General features: G+C 41.2%; 1 protein-coding gene across 1 annotated transcript in view; it reads left to right on the forward strand.

Moving 5' to 3' along the window:
• Nucleotides 1–3,730: 3,730 nt before the first annotated feature.
• Nucleotides 3,731–14,757, forward strand: part of LOC133522053 ((E3-independent) E2 ubiquitin-conjugating enzyme UBE2O) — a 36,251-nt gene continuing 25,224 nt past the window's right edge. The window contains exons 1-9 of the mRNA XM_061857232.1: nt 3,731–4,266; nt 7,141–7,368; nt 8,138–8,380; nt 8,890–9,001; nt 9,270–9,401; nt 10,025–10,143; nt 10,544–10,716; nt 11,091–11,240; nt 13,586–13,787. Of these exons, the coding sequence (XP_061713216.1) occupies nt 4,042–4,266; nt 7,141–7,368; nt 8,138–8,380; nt 8,890–9,001; nt 9,270–9,401; nt 10,025–10,143; nt 10,544–10,716; nt 11,091–11,240; nt 13,586–13,787 (1,584 nt within the window). The 5' untranslated portion in view covers nt 3,731–4,041. The remainder of the gene's footprint in view (nt 4,267–7,140; nt 7,369–8,137; nt 8,381–8,889; nt 9,002–9,269; nt 9,402–10,024; nt 10,144–10,543; nt 10,717–11,090; nt 11,241–13,585; nt 13,788–14,757) is intronic.

Consider the following 14,757-nt stretch of genomic DNA (forward strand, 5'->3'; position numbering starts at 1 on the left):
CGACCCAGGGGTCGGATAGACCTGAGGGCCTACCGCGAACCACGTTTGACGTGTTGCCTCTCTATCGCACTTGTAAATTCGTACGTAAGTGTGACAGGGAGGCAACACGTCGAACGCGGTAAGCCCTCAGAGTCTAGGCAATAAGGTTCATAAGGTTGTATACACGTATTAATGGCGCTTCATTTGTCTATGTAAATATATTAGACTCAACACAAGCCTTATTGAGCTTACTGTGGGACTTGGTTAATTTGTGTAATATTGTCCTATAATATTTTTTTTTAGACTGACGAAACTTATCTAAGGATGGTATTCCACCTATCCAATTTCTTTGTCCAATGTGTATTGCATTTGCATCTCACTCTCACATTAAACAAAATGTGAAATGCAAATACACATTGGACCAAGATATTGGACAGGTACAATCCTAACTCAAACTACAATTAGCAAGGTCGTTAGAAGTCCTTGTACAACCCGACCGATATGTAATTGTTATTTTATTGACTAACGTAATGTGTGTAAGGATTATGCTACATCCCAAAAGCGGCCAAGTGCGAGTCGGACTCGCCCATGTACCATTTATGACGTATTAAAAAAAACTACTTACTAGATCTCATTCAAACTAATTTTCGGTGGAATTTTGCATGGTAATACTGTACATCATATATTTTTTTAGGTTTATCATTCTCTTATTTTAGAAGTTACAGGGGGGGGGGGGGGGCACATTTTACCACTTTGGAAGTGTCTCTCGCGCAAACTATTCAGTTTAGAAAAAAATGATATTAGAAACCTATCGATTGATACCCCACACGTATGGGTTTGATGAAAAAAATGTTTTTTTGAGTTTAGTTCTAACTTCTAAGTATGGGGAACCCCCAAATTTATTGTTTTTTTTTTCTATTTTTGTGTAAAAATCTTAATGCGGTTCATAGAATACATCTACTTACCAAGTTTGAACAGTATAGCTCTTATAGTTTCGGAAAAAAGTGGCTGTGACATAAACGGACAGACAGACGGAGACGGACATGACGAATCTATAAGGGTCCAGTTTTTTGCCATTTGGCTACGGAACCCTAAAAATACGGGTCTCTAATTCACCTAGGAATGAACCTTAACCATTCACCCGAGTTAAACACTCCACTTTTAATTTCGAATACGAGGAAAGTAAAATACATGTGCATTTAAAATAAGGGTTCGTGTGTACCTTTTTGGTACGTAACCCTAAAACACAGCTAAGTATAAACTTCAGTAGTATTTCTTGAGGGTACTTTCAATTAACAATTTAGGTTATAAAAATATCGTTATTTATGGAATGTAGAGTTAATTGCCAGAATGAAAATTTTACCTCAAATCCATTGAAAACCAAAATATTAATTGTATATCGTAAAAACAGATAAAACTACACAACATACTTACGGACTTAAATGAGGAGCTCTTGGACAAATTAGATCGTTTAATCAATAATTGTATCCGTTTTGTTTTCTGTCTCCGCAAATACGATCATCACGATCATGTCTCCTCATTCCGCTCAAAACTTGGCTAGTTTCCTATTCGTATGCGGCGCAACATTCGCACGCTCGTCTGCACCCTCTTTTCTGTTCTTAAGATGACCCTCAATCCCCCGAATATCTAAAATCTTTCTTCCACTACTATGGTGTCTCTCGTGTCCATCAGCTTCGCTCTTCTGGCAATCTATCTCTATCTATACCATCTCACCGAACTGGTTGCATGTCCGATTCTTTCTCTATTCAGGCAGCTCGCCTTTGCTTTTAAACGAACCGAACCGAACAGATTTGCTTTTAAAAATCCTTAAGTGAGCACTTTGCTGGCAGTACTGGAAAATCTTAAGTGTTTCTGCTATGTAAGTTCATCTGATTTCATATATATATGTATGTATAATTGTATATGTAAGTATATGTCTTTGTATCAATATTATTAATATATCTTATGTATGTTTATGTTTGTGTATTTCTTATGATTGTATTGTGTTCGTGCATGTACCTAATTGTATCACCTATACTTCATGTTTTTGCACCGCCTACAACTTATCTGCTTTGCCTAAAGTTTGACTGGTAGAGAATGCCTTACAGCATTAAGTTCGCCTATTGTACAGTGTGTGTTCTTATGTGCAATAAAGATTAAATAAATAAACATACTTATAGAAAGTACAGTGCTCTGGAGTAAAAACGTATCATTTTCTGCACACTTTTTATAACAACAACTACCCACTTTCATAGCATGAGAAATGAAAGTCTATTAAGGAATAAGTAGGTTCGATTACATTACAAGTAAAACTGATGTAAAATACTTACACATTACAAATCTTGGCGAACGCATTCTTGGACAGTTTTAATAAAATGTATTATTAGGTAAGATACCTGTCCACATGCATTTAGTTCAGAAAATTATAAGTATAAAATTCAAATTATCGTTATGGCAAACTTCCGGTTTAGACATGGTTTAGAACTATTGCCAATTTCTTACAAAAACAGGCATAAAGAGTTATATAACTGATTAGAACTATTAGAAGCTCTTTTGATTAATTTACTTAAAACAACCATAAAATACTTTTTAAACATAACCATCAAGAGAAAATGAGGTTACTGTCATTACGTTCCATTCCTAAACAATATATTGATTTCTTTTATTAAAAAAAATAGTTACACTTTTGTACCTACATTATGACATCAAGTAGTTCTCGGAGTTTTATTTCATAATTTATATGATGAAATAGGTAATTAGGGTTAAGTAAAAAGCAATTTTAAAATTATAGTCATTATTTTATATTTACGTGAAACGAAACGCACTGTTTTTTCAGCTACGCCCGCACGATGGCGTTCCCGTTGCATAATTGTATAGTGATGCCCGCAATAATTTCGTCATTCGAGCCTCAAACATAATTTAACATAAAGTATCGATATTATTTAACAATGTACTTTGAACTTTGTACTTTGAAGCGAGTATAGCTAAGAAACTTAAATAAAAAATTAAAAAAATGTTATAGGACATTATTACACAAATTGACTTAGTCCCACAGTAAGCTCAATAAGGCAAATTAATCAGATGCAAATTTTTAAGTTGTTTCCTAATGTTAGCTAGTATAATTAGCTTTTAAATAATGGTTTTAAATGATACATTTTTTATTACGTTCATTTGGATATGATTTGAGTCGTTTTTTTGGTATTTCATAATTAGTAATTTCCTCGCGTTACTGTCATTACAACTTTGCCCCCTTGTAAAACAAATAACTATTGTTTAACCGACTAAGGTTCGACTCCAAAAAATCACCTTAAAAAAATTCATCAGTATCTGAAGATACAACCTTATTATAGGTAGATATTATTTACACACACTGTGACAATCAATCAACTAAGCTATTTTTTTTGGAACGTAGCTTTGTTGACCTCTTAAGATGGGAGTATCGTCCATACAAAAAGAGAGAACGGTTTTCCACTTCTAAATATTTTCCATTCCATTTTCTAACAGAGTTTTAGTATGTTATTGACACAATGAAAAACTAGGTTAATAGGTTTACCTTTTGTTCTAAATTTGCAAACTAAAACAATTTTTTTAAAAGCAAAACCGATAAACCTAGAATATATTATGCTAAAGCGATCTGCATCAAAATTAAAGTGGTTTGTTACGTGGAAACCGCTTTCTCCCGAAATGGAATTTCATAGAAAAATTACCGTTATTTCGTTAGACTCAAAAAGCTGTTCTTCCCTCTTAACAAGGCCCATTTTTCGAAACACGTTAAGGTATTAAACGTCATAATTTCATAGAAGTTTGACGTTTCAAATAACACTTGCACTATCTGGGCTGTCAAATCGCTGCCAACTTATCTACAATTTTAAAAAGTAATTTACAGAATATGCGTTGCAATAGAAGCAAGATTAATCGATAGCTTTGATTTTATCGACTCTTCACTCTACGCGCATCACTAAATTGACGCATGCGCCACAATTCAATTGCAATCAGCTGTCAGAAAGAACATAATCACGTAAAAAACAAAATTATTTGTGTCTTTAGATAATTCCCGTCAATATGGCGGGGCAAAATCCGGGTTCGCCGACTGACTTTCAGTACTTTTACGAAGATGAAGTGTATAAAATCAACAATCACGGCCAAGTGGTCTTCGGTCTGGTACTCGAGAACTATGAAGCCAACTCCAGCGACCAAGAAAGCGATATGGAGACACCCATTCAAAAAGGCGAAATTCGTGTTGTGTGGCATCCGTCAGGCACTGAACGTGTCATATCAGAGAAATCGGTGAGTGCTACTTCTAGAATTCGCATGTGTATCTTCCATGTCCCTGCATACATGTGGTGTTTCATTCTGATTAATAAGGTCGAGAAAAGTGCATCAACCCCTAAGTGAGCGAGTATGGGTTGAATTATGCATGCAATAATCTCATTATGCATGAATGTCAGTTGTGGGGGTAAGGACAACAAATTATAGGGAATTATTTAGCATGTTGATCTACCCACAGTTTAAACGAATTAAGGAATGGCAATCATGGTTAGCTTTGAAAGTATATAACTTTTACTACAACTACTATTCAGACAATATTCTGCCTTGAAATTCAGTATTTCTGACAAATTGACATTGTTGCCTTGAAATTAACTATAAAGATAGTGTGACATTTGAACTAGTCATGCCTAAACAGTACCCATAATTGTCAATTCAACCATACAGAAGTGCAGTTTATTGCGAGATAAGTCAGGAGTGGAAAGCAAATAATTTTTAAGAAAAAAAAAACCGACTTCAATGAGGGAGACCGGTGTAAGAACGATTATTGATTTTAGATTTCATACAATGAAATTAAAGACAGCGTCCTATGCCTAATTATGTAGAAAAGGAGGTAATTTTTTTTTTTTTTTATAACTGCACCCACCTTGACATATTTCAGATTTGCCCTATGGTTGACTGGTATGATACCCGCAATAGGGTATTCCACTGACTTTAAGATAAATTATTTCACACCATGTATGAAATAAAGCACCAGATAATTATTAAAAAAACTAAATAGGATGGAAATATAAAAATGTGCCTCGAAAACCTAACTGCTTGACAAATATGCAAAGAAAACAAATTGCCAAACATGAACCTATGCATCGTTGAAGAGTTCCGTTCTGTTCATCATCAGCAGTTCCACTTCATCAAATGTCACTTCTACAAATGTAAATACTTGATTTGTTAATGAAAATACTAAGATCACTATATATATGCCTTTAACACTTGAGGAGTTCCCGCGAATCCTCATGGATCCCATCATCAGAACTGAGTTTTGACAAAAACGGGACCAATCTGTATATATAGAAATTCAAACAAAAATATAATTTTCAAAATCGGTTCGGAAATGACGGCGTAACATAAAAAAAAAATACAACCAAATTGATAACCTCCTCTTTTGAAATTTTGAAGTCGGTTAAAAAGTCATAAGGTGTTAAACCACTTGATTAAAACTGCGCATATGGGTATTTTCAGGAAAAATTGTATCATTTACTTGTTTGCACTCAGAATCACAAGGACTAGTGATTTCACTAGGAAATAAAAATGTCCAGGGGTTGGCTAACTGCGGCTTGCGTACTGCATGTGGGTTTTTGGAGGTATGATTGCGGTTTCCAAGCAACCAAAAAAATGCACCTTAAGGGTCCCCAGCAAGCTCGGTTATTCATACAAACACACTTATGCTCTCATCTTAAAATGACTAGCTAGATTACACTGAAAGTTTGTACTTACAGTAGGATAAGGTATATCTAGTCCTGTAATTATTTTATGTAGCTTCAAAAATATACCATAAAAAAAATACAGGGAATTTAAGTCTTTAATACAAAACTTGTTTCTGCTCTATTTCATTTGTTGTATAAACTGAACCTATATAACCTAATTACAGGACTAGATATACCTCATGTCATGTCATTGTATATGCAATGTTTGATCGCAATCCAACACACAGTTTTAAAATGAGAATGACATTCCGATTGTATGGGAAGGTGAAATTCGGCCGAGCTTGCTCAGGGACTTAAAAGAGTTGATAATAATATGTACGGCTCTTAGATATCTAAAATTGGTTATTTCTACCATGACTGGCTCTTCTTCTCAAAAGTTTGCCAATCCCTTCATTAACCTAGGTAATTCACGTAAGATTCTTTTTAGTAGCTAATATAATAAACCTTATTTCAAATCTTCAAAGGCTTCACAAATTCCTAAAAACATAAAGTAACAATACTTATATGAGGTTGGCGTGTCAGACCGATTATGAATTCAAAATGACGTTGAAGAGAAATTAATGTTTTCATCAGTTGACATGAGAATAACAGTGTTTAACTGGGGGCGAGGTCGCCAGTTGCGCCCTTTAGCAGGGTATTAACCTTTATGAATGATTGGGCGCCTTAAATGTCTAGCTATTCTGGCGCCCTATATTTATACTTTATTTATTAACTGCAAGGTCTGTCATTGATTCAGCTTCTGCCTTTTGCGAACACGTTTACGACAAAGTATTCGACTCGTATAAAAATCATAGGCATCTTCATCATATTTTATATCTTGATTTATTTCATTTCGTGAGAAGTTCCGTTAAACCAACGGAAGTCCGAAACGCGATGCAAGTAACGCATGAATGCGTATTCTCTATGTTATCTTTGGTGATGAGTGATAGTATGTGAAGATCCACCATTTTTAAGCTCAATATTTCCGACCAGATACAATTGAAAAAACCGGCCAAGTGCGAGTCGGACTTGCACAGGAAGGGTTCCGTACCATTATCTATAAAAACGGTCACCCATCCAAGTACTGACCCTGCCCGACGTTGCCTAACTTCGGTGATTGGATGGGGTTGGAACGTCCCTTCATCATCAGTTGAAATTTGCATTATGGATACAATAAATTTAATAACTTAAATATTAGGTACAGAGTACAGACTGTAATTGAATTCTCAATAAGTCCTTTACTAATAAAGTTTTAGCTAGAAACTGTCTCGTTTAGGTAATGAACGCGCCACGAATACTCCGTTTACTAAATAGCGTACAAGCAGTGCAAGCGATTCTTGAATGGCCCGCTAGTGGTGAGTGTGTAGGTATTCGCCCGATCAAGACTCACGAGAAAAGCAAAATTTTTGAGAGAAACTTTAATATTTGTCAGGTTGGTTTGGCCGATCGTTCCCTGATGCCGGGCGACGTGGTCCGCCGCCTCATCGCCGGCAAGGACACGCAACGTGGCTATTGTCGCGACATCGTGATGACCGCTGCGCTTCAAGTCGTGGGAACTAAACACGTTATACCTAGTGTTGCTAGTGAACGGCTCCAACCGCTCGAGGAATTCACACCCGACCTAGCTGTGTGTCTCGACTCGTGGGTCGGCACTTCTAAGGTGAGTGATCAAATGATCACTAGGGGCTTTTTCTCTAGCGTGGCTAGTTAGCGACTGCAGCCGCTCCAGGAGTTCACACCCGACCTAGCTGCGTGTCTCGACTCGTGGGTCAGCACTTCTAAGGTGAGTGATCAAATTATCATTAGGGGCGTTTTCTCTAGCGTAGCTAGTTAGCGTCTGCAGCCGCTCGAGGAGTTCACACCCGACCTAGCTGTGTGTCTCGACTCGTGGGTCACTCTCGCCCCTAGCCACGCTCGCCCCTGCGTTTTAATTAGCCAAAGTGACCAGGTCATCAAGCACGTCATCCTCGGCACGTCATGGCTAGTCGGCCCAGTTGATCGAAAGGTGATCGCAGTGTTGCAAGTTAACCACAGCCACACCACATAATTTGACATTTTAGTACATAAAGTAGGACTAGCTTTATTGGACAACTAACACAGCACCATCTTAAACATTTTAGACCATTGTGAATATTGTGATCCTTAAGAACACAAGAATTTAAGGCCCTCAAAATTAAATCATAAACTTGAAAAAATGCGCATGGCAGATAGATTAGCGTTAATTTTTCCCTGATGAATAACAAAGCTTATCAGAGCAGAAAACGCCAGACATGGCTATGTAACTTATACTTACTATACTCGCATGTCTTCTAATTGAATATATTAATGTTCTAGTATAATATTGTTTTCTTAAATTACACTTTTAATTGACTTCGCCTATATAAAGAAACTTTATCTCAATACCAAATTAACGAAAATCCTTATTGCAGTCAGTGAACAGCAAACTCCGTCTGGTATCAGCGGACGGCTCCCGGCTCGAATACCCAGACTTAGAGAACTGTCCCCTGGAAGACTACTCCTTGCGTCGTCGTCGCTCCACGCCTTACTCTTCGTCCGAGTTCTACCCCGGCCAGGTGGTTTACGGGCCACTGGGAGCACTGGACAGCGCCACCTGGCTCCACATGACGAAGGAGATGAAGGCTGCGAGGAAACATAAGATGCATGATCATAAGGTAAGTTTTCCATACTTTTATCTTTAGTTCTAGGGTAAGGATCGTTTAGGGCACTATCACCATAGCCAAATGACCGACAAGGCAAGACCCATCTTCACCACTTAGATGGCAGTCCTCAACTGAGCGTTTCTCCAGAAACTTTCTGCCTCGCACAGCTAAACTATGGAATGAATTGTCACGTGCGGTATTTCCGGACCGATACGACCTTCAAGAAAAGAGCGTACTCCCATCTCAATAGCCGGCAATGCACTTACAACCCCGCTGGTGTTGCAGGTGTCCATGAGCGGTGGTAATCGCTTACCATCTGGCGATCCGTCTGCTCGTTCGCATCCTATACAATCAAGGCCGTCGGCATATGTATCTATATCCCTACCCTCTATCTACACTCGGAGCTTTATTCGGATCAAGTTGTCTACGGGTCGCTAACAACGCTCAGCATGCAGCAGCAGCACCAGCACCACTACCGTCATGATTGTGAACGTAGTTTTGATTGATTATTTATTTGACAGTTCACCGTGGAAGCCGTGGTCACTGAGAGCGTTGGTGTCCATTGGCAGTGCCGCGCGCTGTCCAAGGAAACCAAAGAGGCGGCGCCGCAACAACCCAAGTATCTTGTGGAAGGTGAGCTTTATTGCTGGCTGACATTCATATGTCAGCTATTTCTGTAAAATGTTACTCTTACTCAAATGCGGAACAAACTATCATACTTATAATATGAGTCGGGCGGCACAGTGCGGATAATAATGAAGTAGGGGAGACTGTTATACTAGTTTTCAGGGATCTGTTCAGTGAACGAGCAAGCACAACACTACAACAATGATCTTTAAATTTTCCGGTTAATAATTTTTAGTTCTATTCTTTTTAACATAAGACCAATATTCTTTCGCAGGCGAAGACCTGAAGAACTTAAAGCTGCTGAATGTGTTCGAGCCGTGCACGCTGCAGGTCGGCGACCGGAACTTCCTCACTATTGGAGCTGAAGACACCTTCGTCAGCAAGCAACAGTGGCGAAAACAGCAGAGTAAGTAGAACCACGGGAAGTTTTCTCACTGGGCAGAATTGTGTACGAGATTACATAGATTAGATTGCTATGCTACCCAAAAAAGTTTTAATTCTAAGGCCAGGTTAAATTACTAGTGAACTATGTTTCAATTATACAACCTGAAGCCTAACCCTAGTAGCCTGTTCAGACGACGTGCCAGTATTGGGCGGTAAGGCACTCGCGAGCTTCAATTTTACACGCGGTTCTGCACGCGATGTGCGACGGAGAGGCTCAGCCAGTTATAAATATGCTCTCTCGCTCGACTCGCGCGTACCAATGAACGCTGCAACGGCGCCAGAGTATCTCTACTCGCGCGTAACACGAGCGGGCCGAGAGCCCGGCGCATTGCAGGCGATTTACGTGCGAAAGTATTTGGACCGGGTGTATGTAATGTATGTGGCTACAGTATATCGAGAATGCACGAGTGTCTACGCGCTTTGTCTGAACAAGCTCCCCAATGTCCCTCTAACACCAAGATTATGAGCGCGAGTGAGCCAATATAAACCTTGCCTATTTGAAATGTGACTATATTGACAACCTACTTCATAATACTAATACACGTTCTTGAGGTCTACAGGATAAAATCAAATGTTTTGTCTCAGGTAAATTCTATAGGAGCATTCGCAAGCAATCCCGACCAAGTAAGAAGCAGAACTCGGAGCACGTTCCCTCGCGGCCGAAGAAGCGCGCCTCCGCACATCGCAAACTCAAGTCCGTCGATGTAAGTCCATTGCTACGCCACTCTCAACTGTTAAGTCCTCAAATCAATACTAGAAGCCACTTGTGCTCTATGGGCATATAAAATGCGAAAATTTGACTGATAAAAGTGGTTTGGATACCTCTAGATCGTGAAAAAACCTTGACGAAAATGCCTTTGCCTTTTAACAAGGCAAAGGTTGAATAATATTTTATATTACCACCATGGTTATCAACTTAATTTAATATTGAAGTGATATAGGTAATTCAATATTGCGTAATTTCTTACACTCATAGGCCCTTTAAAGGGTTTTACAGATTTTACAATCATCCCTGAGCAACTTTGCTCGGCCCATCCCGGGTTCCTTTTAAAGAAATAGTTGTGTATTGGTTTTGGATGATATATGTATTTGATTAATCCTCAGAACGAAATGGAGGTGGACCCCTCAGAGAACACTCTAGAATCTCTAGACGAGGCGCTAAAGGTGGACTCCAACTGTCCCAGCATCAAGATCGAGCCGAGCGCAGACGTATCTCTGCCCATTGTCAGCAGTCAGGAAGATACTGTTACCGAGGAGAAAAATGACTCTGGAATTAGGTGAGCTGTTCAAGTGTTGGCATTATGCGTTCACGACTAGGTTGAAACTGCACTATTAAAGAAAACATGCTTAGCACTTACATTAATGCTATAAAAAATAATGCGGGATCCCATCCCAAAACTACTACAGGAGTAGGTTGATGTCTCATATTAGATTGAATTACTTTGTGTTTAAAGTGAAAATAGGAACTTCTTCTGGGACCCAAAACTTGTCTTTCTATTCTTGTGAATGTGGGTTTTGTACTCATGCATTTATGTATCTGCATTTTACCACTCACTTAACTAGAACTCTGTTAAATAGGCATATAAATTGGTTGTCCCTTATATTGTATTAGTTACGCAATAAGTGCTAAGCGAATGTATTTTATCCACAGCGGGCTAAGTAAATCGCACATTCACAGTCCCGAGCCGAACAAGGAGAACAGCGAGCTGCTCAACGGCGACAGCAAATTGGAGCTCGGGCTTAACGACGACGACTCTGACAACTGGGAGAATACTAGCAGTGATGGAAGCGACACCGACAGGTATGGACATATCAGTCATAGACACTGTATGGTAACCTAAGACTGAAACCACTATAAAATTATCGCAGTGCGTTCTAAGCCTTAGGTAGTCTTTGCGTGCATCTGTTTGAGCCATAGATATAAGAAGTAAGGAGATTTATAACGAAGCATAATTTCAACGAGTCTCGCTGTCTCCAACTGTCCCCCACCACATCATTAAAGGCGTGGCCAGACAACCAACTCACGCGCTGTGATTGGCCAAACCGCGCGGTGTAGGTGCCTAGAGCGGCGGCTCTAGAGTGAGGACAATTCGATAGAGCTATCGATATTTTACATGTTCTGAAAATGACCTTAGAGTTTTGACATATTTGTTTTAAGTAATAATTGCCATAGACTTAATTTATATTCCTTTAATTTTTTGACCTTATTTACGAGCTAAGAATTTTAAGGTACGTGTAAGGTATATTAGTTGAGCCATAAGTTCTCTCACAAAGGTTTTTACTGATAAAATGTAATACAAAGCTTTTAATTAAAAAAAAAAAAAACATGTACCATGATGCGAAAGCTTGTTTATGCTTAACTAATCAAATTGGTTTAAATTTCAGTAATTATTTGATGTAATGTTTGTTTAAATTGTTTACTTTGGGATTGTCGTTAGACGCGAGCGCTTCATTAAAAAAAAAGTTTCAGTTTATTATAGCATATTTCGTCACCAATTGAAAGCAATTCCAGCATGTTATATAGTAAGTATAATGCACCATTAAATAAGCTTTTATATCATATGTACGAATAATAAGGAAACAGTAATCATAATTACCAGTAAAAATCTTTCTGATAGAACTTTTGGATCGACTAAGTATACAATATACTATTATTTTAAACATATTTATATTCTATCTGTAACTGTAACTGGAAACATTTTTCTTGAAAATGATCCGATCAAATAACACTTTTCTCGCTCATAAACCAGTTAGGGCCCTTTTCCTGTAGCATCTATCCATTTTTCGTTAATACTGGGATTTTTAGGGAAACTGAAAAAAATTGCAATCATGAACATATTTCTTTTTTGACTCACTGTAAACTGTACCTCTGTAAATTCCATTCACCACCGTTTCTTTTTCAATTGTTTACTCTAAATAATTGTATATTATTATTTTCAATTGTAGTATTGTTTTTTTTTTACTTGTAAACCTTATTATCCACCACAGGACAGGCTATGCCTAGTGTGGGGGCCAGCATAAATGTAATACTGTTATTATTTTATTTCTGAAATAAAACATTTGTACAATTGTACTTAATTAAATCAGTTTATTTTTTGGCTTACCTTTTCGATTTTTAATCCAAATTAAAAAGTATTAAATTAAACATTAGGTGCATATAAAATAATTGTAAAATTTTACTTGAAAAATAATTACTTTCGTATGAAAGTAATTATTTTTAATATGTGTATACACTATATCCAAACATTTTTATCGATAACGCTCAAAGATCAATTATATGTACGAGCACCACTCTACTTCGCGGCGTCAATGAAGGGAGCGGTTGGCGGTCGTACCAAGAAACAATAATGTCCCTGTGAATATCGTTAGCGGTTCAATGCATTGCGCCGTTGCTAAGGACACTACAAATAGTTTTCCATGCCAAAGCGTCAATGTAGAATGCATAGACAAATTACCACGCGTTTGTATGACAACATGGTCTGACTCAGAAAAATCATATGTCACTGGATTTATTTGTTAAAATGTGTGGTTTTATTGACTAATACGTGAAAAAAATTTTACTATGTAACTCCATGATCCTTATAGTTTTTGGATGCACTCCTATTTCGACACAAAATAGCGCTATAATTCGGCATTTCAATAAAATTGACGCGCACATTGTTCAATGACAGCTAAGTTGCTACTGTCTTACGGCGGGCCGGTATGGCCACGATGTGTCCATGTCGCGGCGACACGCGCCACGCCTCCGTCAGCCATCTAGTACTTTCTATGATCTGAGGTTTGAGCACTATAGATAATTCACCTTGAAAAAGTATCGCCGACCTCGTAACTACTTGGCAGGCTATCTCTTATCTCTCTAATAATTAGTAGTTGACGACCGGTCTGGCCTAGTGGGTGGGTCGGTGGCCGGAGTGACCCTGCCTAAGAAGCCGATGGTCCCGGGTTCAAATCCTGGTAAGGTAATTTATTTGTGTGATGAGCACGGATATTTGATCCTGAGTCATGGGTGTTTCCTATGTATTTAAGTATTTATATATTATGTATATCGTTGTCTAAGTACCCTCAACACAAGCCTTATTGAGCTTACTGTGGGATTTAGTCAATTTGTGTAAGAATAAGTAGTGATGTAATGATGTGATCGCACAGCGGCGCGACGTGGTCGTCCCGCTGCTCGTCGGCGGCGTCGACGCGCGGCAAGCGCTCGCCGCAGCTGGCCGTGCGGCTGCTGCGCGGCAAGCGGCTCAAGCGCACCGTGCGCCGCGCGCCGCCCGCGCCGCCGCCGCGCCTCGGCGACCGCGTCGTCGTCGAGACGCTGCACACCACCAGCCGCGCCAACGTCGTCTGGCAGGTACCGTACCGTACACTACACTACACGTCGGCGGCGTCGACGCGCGGCAAGCGCTCGCCGAAGCTGGCCGTGCGGCTGCTGCGCGGCAAGCGGCTCAAGCGCACCGTGCGCCGCGCGCCGCCCGCGCCGCCGCCGCGCCTCGGCGACCGCGTCGTCGTCGAGACGCTGCACACCACCAGCCGCGCCAACGTCGTCTGGCAGGTACCGTACCGTACACTACACTACACGTCGGCGGCGTCGACGCGCGGCAAGCGCTCGCCGAAGCTGGCCGTGCGGCTGCTGCGCGGCAAGCGGCTCAAGCGCACCGTGCGCCGCGCGCCGCCCGCGCCGCCGCCGCGCCTCGGCGACCGCGTCGTCGTCGAGACGCTGCACACCACCAGCCGCGCCAACGTCGTCTGGCAGGTACCGTACCGTACACTACACTACACGTCGGCGGCGTCGACGCGCGGCAAGCGCTCGCCGCAGCTGGCCGTGCGGCTGCTGCGCGGCAAGCGGCTCAAGCGCACCGTGCGCCGCGCGCCGCCCGCGCCGCCGCCGCGCCTCGGCGACCGCGTCGTCGTCGAGACGCTGCACACCACCAGCCGCGCCAACGTCGTCTGGCAGGTACCGTACCGTACACTACACTACACGTCGGCGGCGTCGACGCGCGGCAAGCGCTCGCCGCAGCTGGCCGTGCGGCTGCTGCGCGGCAAGCGGCTCAAGCGCACCGTGCGCCGCGCGCCGCCCGCGCCGCCGCCGCGCCTCGGCGACCGCGTCGTCGTCGAGACGCTGCACACCACCAGCCGCGCCAACGTCGTCTGGCAGGTACCGTACCGTACACTACACTACACGTCGGCGGCGTCGACGCGCGGCAAGCGCTCGCCGCAGCTGGCCGTGCGGCTGCTGCGCGGCAAGCGGCTCAAGCGCACCGTGCGCCGCGCGCCGCCCGCGCCGCCGCCGCGCCTCGGCGACCGCGTCGTCGTCGAGACGC

Source organism: Cydia pomonella, chromosome 10 (genome assembly GCF_033807575.1).
Source record: "Cydia pomonella isolate Wapato2018A chromosome 10, ilCydPomo1, whole genome shotgun sequence".
Classification (NCBI taxonomy): Eukaryota; Metazoa; Arthropoda; class Insecta; order Lepidoptera; family Tortricidae; genus Cydia; species Cydia pomonella.